Source organism: Echinops telfairi, unplaced genomic scaffold, assembly GCF_000313985.2.
Source record: "Echinops telfairi isolate 266 unplaced genomic scaffold, ASM31398v2 ScPeMD7_2010;HRSCAF=2546, whole genome shotgun sequence".
Classification (NCBI taxonomy): Eukaryota; Metazoa; Chordata; class Mammalia; order Afrosoricida; family Tenrecidae; genus Echinops; species Echinops telfairi.
Window position 1 is genome coordinate 15394839 of NW_022105908.1, and position 9124 is coordinate 15403962.

Sequence of the window (9124 nt, forward strand, 5' to 3'; positions counted from 1 at the left end):
TGCTCCAGGTGATTGCTGTAGTCATGGACATGTTTACTGACGTGGACATCTTCAAGGACCTGCTGGACGCCGGCTTCAAGAGGAAGGTGGCCGTGTACATCATCGTGGACGAGGGCAGCGTCAAGTACTTCCTGCACATGTGCGAGCGGGCGCGCATGCACCCCGGGCACCTCAGGGTGAGCAGGGGCTGGGCAGCGGGGCCCACGGTCAGTCAGTCAGCCAGCAAGCCCTCTGGGTAGAGCCTGGGGCCTGGCCCTCACATGCTGAGGGGCAGGACAATCACTGTCTCTAACCACGGGGTGGGGGCAGGGCAGCCACATGGGTAAGGTGCCGGCCCATGCAGGTGCCTGCTCTGTGTGCTTCCTCATGGGCGCTGTCTTTGCTTGCACACCTCCCACAGCAGGGGGCTCACCCCTCCTCATGCATCTGCGACATGGGTGACATGGGAATTCACAGCACCTTGAGGATGTAGCTCAGCCCAAGGACAGGCCAGTGTGTGGTTCAGTGTCAGAGACAGCGTCCAGGGTGGTGCCCAGCTGACGTGGGTCCACAAAGCAGGAGCACAGGAGAAGGGGCCTCCTGGCTGCCCAGTGAGAACCAAGGCTGGGATGGGTTGGGGTCTGCAGGATAGGGACAGGCCCACTCTGATCACCTCCTGGCCCAGTGACCTGGAACCAAGTCTGGGCTCCAGGACCTCCCAGACTGAACAGGCGTAATGAGTCCATGTTACCAGCCTCCTCTGCTCAGACACTGGGGCATTTCCGTGCCCTGTTTTGGGGCAGTGGGCCCTCCCTCTTCCAAACCCTGGCTTGGCACCTGCTGTCTGCAGAAGGACCTCTTGGAAGCCACAGATCTACATGCACAACAGCAGCCAGCCCTGGGGTACCGCCTGGACAGTCCACGTGTTCTGACCTCACAACACCCAGGGGCCTGGGCAGCAGGTCCCCCATGGAGGCACTGCCGGACTGTCCTTGCCGTGTGGTGCAGGTGAGAAGACGGGGCTGCACAGCCGCAGGCTCTGACTGTCAGAATTCCTCCGGCTTCAGGCCCAGGGCCTGACGGGGTCCCAGGAGGGCAAAGTGGATGGCAGGCAGGCAGGCTGGGTACTAAGGGGCCAGGCTCCCACGCCCATCATTGGTGGGTATCCAACAAGTTGCCCTCACCCCTCCTCCAGGTGGGTCCTTTCAAGTAGGCCATGAACTCCCCAGGCGGGTTTGTGGCTGTCAGGGCACGCTTCATGTGGCCGCCTGGGTACGCTGACCCCCAAGCCCCAGACGCCACCCTACCAGCAGGACAGCTCACCATGGCGACCAGAGCACCGTGCACATCTCCTCAAATACAGGCTTTCCCTGTGGGAGAGCGCCACCCTGGCCAGCCCTCCCACAGACCTCGACGCTCTTCTCGCACCTGAAGTACCTATTAGACCCCCTGCACGTGCCCTGTGGTCTAGGTCCCATCATGTGGGCAGGGGCTCGTTGGCAGCAGTGTCAGAAACTGCAGTCTCCTCCCCCAGGCCCCAGGCCCTTCTGCAGGCAGTCCTCTCTCAGGCTCCCAGGAGGTGGTTGGTGGACCGGGACTGAGGTGGGCTAGGGTTATGGCCCAGAGACGGGCAGCCCCCTGCAAGACAGGCCCTGCCTGGCTCCTTGTAACCTGGAGTGCCGGAGCACGCACTCAGCCAGCAGCGTCAGGGCCCGGGGGGACCTCAGGGGTCGTCCTGACAGCTCCTGCAGGACAGATGAGGAACCTGAAGCCCAAGGCCACGGTGACTTGCCCAAAGACATCTGCAAAGTCAGGGGCTGGACGTGGCAGGTACATGGAGGACCCAGGGCCTGGGGGCCTGCCCGCATGCACCAGCTTGGGCGGTACCACCACCTCCCCCCCGCCTGCACTGCACGCGGCCGGCATAGTGCCGCCAAGGGCGGCTTGCAGACAAAATTACAGGAGAGGGTGGTTATAAACGTTCTTGGCGAGCTCGGGGGAGTTGCTGGCAAAAACAGTGTCTTCTAAGTCCAAGTTCTGGGCCTCTCCACTCTTCCCCACCCACCCACCCCCTCCAGCTGGTACCTGGCCACTCGGCAGTGGCTGCCATCACCCTGGAGCAGGGAGGACAGTGGGCCCCAGGGGTCCCAGGCCCCACCGGCCCTGCCTGCCGTCCACCTGCTCTGGAAATGGTGGCATGGTGGGGGGGGCATGCACACCCACACCTGATATGACGTCACCAGTGGCCAGTGGGAAGACTGGGCACCTTCATGGGAAAGTGTGACCATGACTTCCTCATTCTCACCTCCGAGCCCGCCCCTCTTCAGCCTGGGTGGCAGCCAGCAGCTCCCGTGGGCCTAGCCCAGCCAGGTGTTGCCTTGTTAAGGACCTGCCTCCCTACCCTCAGGCCGGGTGGGCCCAGGCCTGTCTCCAGAGTGTTTCCTCATGGTAATCCCTAGGCTACCAGTGGCCCTGCCCAGCTCTGCACTGACTGGCCCCGGCTCCCACTGGCCCTGGTACAGAGCCAGGTGGGCCTGTGGGGGTCACATGTGTGGCCCAACCTGAGCTCTGAGCCCGAGACTCGTGAGCTGTGCAGCAGGAACAGTTATCACGGATGACACTGTCCAGCTGTGGAGAGGACAGAAGGCTCTGGGCGCTCAGCGATGGCCTCCCTGACGCTGATCTGTACTTCTGAGGGACCTGCTGCACTCTCGCTGGGGACCACCCTCAGCCCCTGCTTCCAAGCAGCCCCCCATCCTGCACTCCAGCCTCCTCTCCATCCCAGCTCATTGGACACTGCCTATTGTGGGGCCACTCAGGCACCCAGGTCTCCAAGTGAGATGGGCCACACAGCCAGCGCTGCTCAGAGCCCTGGGGCTGGAGGCTGGAGCTCACTGGGGGCGACCCTGCATCTTGAGGGCGCCAGCCAGGTCACTCCCAGCTGGTAGCTCAAGACAGAACAGCTGCTGCCGAGGCTCGGCTGTGGATAGCTGAATCGGCTTTGTGCAGAAGCCACACAGTGCCAGCCAGACCCACTTCCAGTGAACGAGGCCGTCCTATCGGACGCTGGGGGAGCCACTTAGCGAGGGCGCAAGGGCCCACACAGTGGCCTGCCCAGCCCTCCCAGGGCCCGGCGAGTCCTGCCTTCCAGCCCTGTCCTGCATCTACAGTAGACTCTAGGTGTAGGGCATGGTTAACCAACCAGGCTCTCTGCCCACCCTGGGACCATGTGGCACTTTAAGGTATCACACCAGGAGGCGCTGTGGACGTGTAGTGGACAGAGGTCAGTGCACTGCTCAGCGTCCGATGGCGTTACAGGACAACCCCCACCAGCAAGAAGGAGAAGAGCCCGTCACGTTGTGCAGATAGCAGGCCAGTCTAGAGGAGGGTTTTCAGAGTCCTTTCCCACCTGGGGACCGAGGGCCTTGGTACCACCCATGGGGTGCTCTTTGCCCCCATCCCAGTCCCTGCACACCTTTACTTTTCTAGGGGGAAAGGCTGGTGGGGCCCAGCCCTCCAGGGGCTCACCCAGGGGCAGGACAGCTCTGGCTCCCAGGTCAGGGCTCCAACCTCACTTGGTTCCCAGGCTCCTCGATCCCACGCCTCCAGCCAGGGCTGCCAGTGGCCCCACATAGGGCAGGGAGTGGGGAAGACGCAGCCCTGGGGGCCCTGAGACTGGACTTCACCTCCCCGGTCCCACCGGAGATAGAGTCCTTCAGCCTCCCTCCGCAGGCTCCTGTCACCTCACTGGGCCTGCCCCTGGGCCTGTCTCCTTCTGCCCCAAGCGCGGTCACACAACAGACGCTGGACTCTGCAGTGTCCCCAGGGCAGCCAGGCCCCGTTTCACAGGCAAGACTTTGAGGCATATGGACAGCCTGAGTGGCCAGCCCCACCTGACGGCTGAGCTCCAGTGTCTGTCCTCTCCAGCCCAGCTCCTGGGTCCTGGGTTTCAGGCCTGGATTGGGTGGGGGGAGGGAGGCTTGGCAAAGGGTTCAGTCAAGGTCCTCTGGGGCAGGAGAGGTACACGGCAAGGGTCTTTGCCCAGCCCTCACAGTGAGCCTCCTTATTTGCGGCTCTCTCAAAGTCACACTTAGTGTCTCCGGGGGACCCTACACAGAAGGACACTAAAGCCCAGGAGTCTGAGCACTTGTACCACTGTGGGTGTCTCCCACCCTGCTTTCTTCACGTTCCGATGGGGTGTCTTCGAGCTCCAAGACAATGAGGCTTTGTGCCCTTTCCACCTGGGCTCACCGAGCCCAGACTTGGAGACATGACTTCATGCAGGCCAGGCCCCCCTGGGCTGGCCCCACCCAGGGACAAGTAGGGGCCAGACAGGTGTCCTTCCACAAGTTCTACCTCCTGCTGGGCCCCAGGGTCAAGTGGGCTTGGCCTTCAAGGCCAAGTTCCCACTGTGCAGACAGGGAAACTGAGGCCCAGAGAGGGCTCTGCTGAGAGTGCCACTCAAGCTGGGGCTTCAGGTGGTGGGGGCAGGCACAGGTGACAGCAGGGGAGCTTCAGTCCACCCTCTCAGCCCCACGCGTGCTCCGCAGCGGGTGCAAAGTCACAAGCACTAATTGTCCTGGGCTGGGGCCAGCTTCCTGCTGAGCTGGCCCTGTGCAGACAAGCCACCCACCCGTCCGCCCAGGAGCCCAGGCTTATCTCACCCCTGGGCCGTGCCCGACAACAGCACATTGTACCTGCTGGCACGACAGCCCGGGGCATCACGTGGGGGCCTCAGGTGCTGCACCCCACCTCTCTCCCCGCCCCACAAGAACATAGAGCAGCGGGGAGCGCCAGCTGTGTAGGACTTGGAGGTTGGTGGGCTCTGCCAGCCCTTCCGTGCTGCCTCTCCGTGCCAGCCACCCCCTGGGCGATCCCTCCAGTGTCCCCGCACAGGGGCCCTGTGAGTGCCTCTGAGATAAGGTTCCTGGGGTGCACTCCACCTCTACTCTCCACGTGCTGCCTCAGGGTTCCCGGCCCCCTCCTTCCTAGCATGCTTCTCCCTGTCTGGGAGCCCCCAGACTCTCCCTGAGCCTCTGGTCACCTGAGCTGGCTTGTGTACCACCCACGAGGGCCTGGGCACAGAGCTGTCTGCGCTGGGGATGCAGTGTGGTTGCCAGGCCTGTGCGTGAGGGGCAGTCACAGCCAGTGACGGACGGCAAGTGTGTGGCGGCGGAGGGCCCATAGGAGGGAGCTGGGCTCTGGTCCTGGGTGGCCTGCAAGCAGTCTGCTGGGCTCTGCAGAGGACCCTCTTACCCAGGACTTGGGTAAAAGTTGGAAACCCCCGGGGAGGCAAGGGGCACCGGGCCTTTCGAGGAGGGCAGTGATAGGCATGTGGGAATGGTTAGTATGGCCGGTGGTGTTGGTTATACAACAAAGAACCGCCAAGCCACTCTGACTCAGCCCCTGTGGATGTGGGCTATGAGTGCCCCACGGGCCTCTCAGGGCTACGAATCTGTGTGGCCTTGGCTTTCCCTGGGAAGCAGCTGGAGGGTTTGAACTCCTGGCCTTTCCATTTGCAGCCAAGCACTGTAACCACTGCGCCACCGAACTCCCTCGGGTAGTGCCAGGTAGTGGGCTGACTCTGTGGAAAGTAGCCCAGATGGGCAGAGCTCAGCAGGGAGGCTTAAATGGGGTGCCCAGGTTGCCGCTCAGCCAGCCTCTCCCCTCCCTGCCCCACCCCATGTCAGGGTGAGCTTTCTGGCATAAGCCCTATTGCTCTCCTGATGAAGACCCTCCCATGCCCGTTCCCACCCTGACCTGGCAAACTTCTCAAACTGGCCTGACCTCAGGAAGCATGCTGTCAGGGCGGGCTGGGGGCTGCAGTTCTGAGGACCAAAACCCCATTCCCTGCCCCCTCAACACCCCTCGAACTGGCCCAGGATGGCCAGCCCTCTCCCTCCCCTGTCCCCTCCTTGGGAGCCCTCCCTGGTCCCCGGCCAGAACCTGCTGCCCTCCCTGTGTGGTGGAAGCAGCGATGGTTCTAGCCTGTCTCTCTGTCTCCCTTCGTGCCCGGTGCAGAACCTCAGAGTGCGGAGCAGCGGGGGAGCCGAGTTCTTCACCCGCTCAGCCACCAAGTTCAAGGGGGCACTAGCCCAGAAGTTCATGTTCGTGGACGGAGACCGGGCCATGTGTGGCTCTTACAGGTGACTCAGGCACTCGGTGGCAAAACACCTGTCTCTCAGCTGCCTTCTGCCCAACTCCTGACATATGGCCTATTTAGGAGCAAACTGCGGAGGTGTGGGCAGGACTCCTAGCTGGAGGAAGGCTCGGCACACCAGACATCTGGCCCACCGGCGCCTAACCTGGAGACAGGGTGGGCCATGAGTGGTGTCACAGGCGGCATCAGACCATTCCCCAGGCCCCTCTGGGCCCTTCGTGTTGGGCAGGGGGTGGGTGGCGGCAGAGAAAGGGGAGACCCCAGGTAGACTGTTGAGCCATACCAGGGGTCGCTGCTGCCCGGCACATCATCCACCCCCACCTTAGTGGGTCCCAGAAAGCCTAGGAGGAGGGTCTTCACAGGGGCACAGAAGGACAGAGTCACTACCACTGAACCCTCTGCTCCAGCTCGCTTCTCCTAAATGGCCCCAGCCCCCTCGAGGCCCTGGCGGTCAGACAGGGAACCCAGCATGGTGCACTGTGCCCATGGGGTGGAGTGTGGGGGCGGCTGGCCCAGAGTGCTGACCTGCACTGCACTGCCCTCTGTGTTACAGCTTCACGTGGTCAGCCGCCAGAACGGACCGGAACGTGATCTCGGTGCTGTCTGGCCAGGTGGTGGAGGTGTTCGACCGGCAGTTCCAGGAGTTATACCTCACCTCGTGTGGCGTCAGCCTGCAGGGCATCCCCATGGAGAAGGAGCCCGAGCCGGAGCCCATTGTGCTGCCCCCCGTGATGCCTCTGGTGCCTACGGGCACCGTGGCCAAGAAACTTGTCAACCCCAAGTACGCACTGGTCAAGGCCAAGAGCGCCGATGAGCTCGCCAAGACGTGCACTGAGAAACCCGAGGCTCAGAGGCTCCCAGGGCTGCGGGCCCCAGCCCTGGCGGAGCGGCCCACTGACCTCCCTGATCTGCCCCTGCCCTTGCATCCCGGGCTGCTGAACCTGGAGCGGGCCAACATGTTTGAGTACCTGCCCACATGGGTGGAACCGGACCCCGAGCCGGGCAGTGACATCCTGGGCTATATCAATATCATTGACCCCAACATCTGGAACCCGCAGCCCAGCCAGATGAACCGCATCAAGATCCGGGACACGTCCCATGCCAGTGCCCAGCACCAGCTGTGGAGGCAGAGCCAGGGCTTGAGCTCCAGCCCGGGACCCAGCCCAGAGCCCCAGGATGGGGCCCCCACCTCCAATGGCCTCCCCCAGGGGGACTCTGAATTAAAGCCCCCTGTGCCCAAGCCCCGAACAGTCCCCGTGGCAGACCTACTTGCCCAGGAGGGTGGTGATTTTGACTGGGCCCCAGACACCCCGGACAAGGAGGTCCCTCAGAACGGGACTGACCATGGGCTGCCCCAGGCAGCAGGCTCAGGCCGGGCCCCACTTCAGCGGCAGCTGTCCATGACTCAGGATGACCCTGATGGCCTGAACCCAGGGATCCCCAATGGGCTGGATGGGGAGGAAGAGGAAGACGATGATGACTATGTGACCCTCAGCGACCAGGACAGCCTCTCGGGCAGCTCCAGCCACGGCCCTGGCCCCCGGCGGCCCTCGGCAGCCTCTTCTGTGTCCGACGAGTATTTTGAGGTGAAGGAGCGCCCAGCCCCTCTCCGGAGGCGCCACTCAGAGCAGGTGGCCAATGGAGCAGCCCCGAGCCCTCGCCGACAGCTAAGTGCCCCCCATGGGAGCCCAGGGACCTTTGGTGGGCCCATGGGGGGCTCCCCCTGGGCCCGGAGTCGAGCAAGAGAAGCAGCAGATGCCTCGAGAAGGATGCAAGCCCAGATGTCACCAGACAAGAACATACAGGTAGGCCAAGTCCCTGCACACAAGCCCCTCCGGGGCCCAGAGCACCAGGGTCCCTGCACCCAGGAGGTGTCACAGGCCCCCCCATCGGCTGCTTTCTAGGATCAATGTCACTTTTTAAACCCTTTTCCTGTGGCAGATGTGGAAACTGACGAGCAGGAAGGCATCACAAAGTACAGGGTCACCTGTGGGGGATGCTCAATTCCAGATCTCCACAAAGGCCACCTGAACTAGCCCCACAAACCAGAAGGAAACCCAGCTCAGTTCCAAGGTGTCCAACGCCTTGTATCCCGGGGTCTTAGCACCGGTAGACAGGTGTGCCACCCCAAGTTTGCAGATGAGGCCGTGGTGGCTGGGGGCACAGAGACACTAGTCTGTGCCTCTGAGGTCACACATCAACAAGTGGTCAAGTAGCACCCTGCCCAGTCTGTGCTTCTGTGTGCCACGGCTCCTCCTCGTTAACCCCTGAGTCGCCCCCGGACTACTGAGTGACTCCCTCAGGGCTGGGAAACTCTTGTACCCACCTTCCACTTCCCCTCCTGGCCCTGTGCTCACAACCCCCAGCCAGCCTGGCCAGCACCAGGAGTGGCCTTACCTGGATACAGAGCACGGCTGATCATGCCCGGCATGATCATCAGGCCCATGGGGAGCATCTTGAGGTAGCTTGCGAGGATGGAGCCGGCCTTCGCGTGGTTCAGATCCCTTGCAGACAGTGACCGCTGCACAATAACCTGCGGGGCCGGTGCCAGAAGGAACAGCCGCGTCAGGACTTCTCACCAGCAGGCGCTGGGGGGTGGCTGGGACGCACACTGCACTGCCAGAGGCAGCTGCTGGAGTCTCCCTCCTCTCTGATTCGCTGAGCTCCCCCATCCGTCCTCCAGGGAAGGGCTGGGGACTTGGCCTCCCCCGTCCATCAAGCAGGGAAGGGCTGGGTCCTGCCTGGCCTGCCACCCTACAGTTTTCTGGACTGGTGGATATGGGCAGGATGGTAGGGACCCGATCCCCTGGGGTCCCCTGGGCCCTTGTGAGTGTAGCCAGCTGCTCACACACATGCCAGGAGTGGACCTTAGCACCAGTTTGTGTCCTTCCAGTAGGGAGAGTCGACACTAAGTCCTGGGGCTGGAGCACTTGCTGGTCAGTAGCACGAGAATAATGGGGCTGGAGCACTTGCTGGTCAGTAGCA

The 9124-nt window shown here is 62.8% G+C and overlaps 2 protein-coding genes across 5 annotated transcripts in view; one reads left to right on the forward strand and one right to left on the reverse strand.

Moving 5' to 3' along the window:
* SLC5A10 (solute carrier family 5 member 10) overlaps positions 1–9124 on the reverse strand; it is a 62016-nt gene that overhangs the window by 28411 nt on the left and 24481 nt on the right. For all 4 annotated transcript variants that reach the window (XM_045293331.1, XM_013007323.3, XM_004712970.2 and 1 more), the window contains exon 9: positions 8537–8672. In XM_045293331.1, coding sequence (XP_045149266.1) covers positions 8537–8672 — 136 coding nt within the window. The remainder of the gene's footprint in view (positions 1–8536; positions 8673–9124) is intronic.
* Positions 1–9124, forward strand: part of FAM83G (family with sequence similarity 83 member G) — a 27955-nt gene that overhangs the window by 13450 nt on the left and 5381 nt on the right. The window contains exons 2-4 of the mRNA XM_030886493.2: positions 9–176; positions 6001–6125; positions 6693–7944. Coding sequence (XP_030742353.1) covers positions 9–176; positions 6001–6125; positions 6693–7944 — 1545 coding nt within the window. The remainder of the gene's footprint in view (positions 1–8; positions 177–6000; positions 6126–6692; positions 7945–9124) is intronic.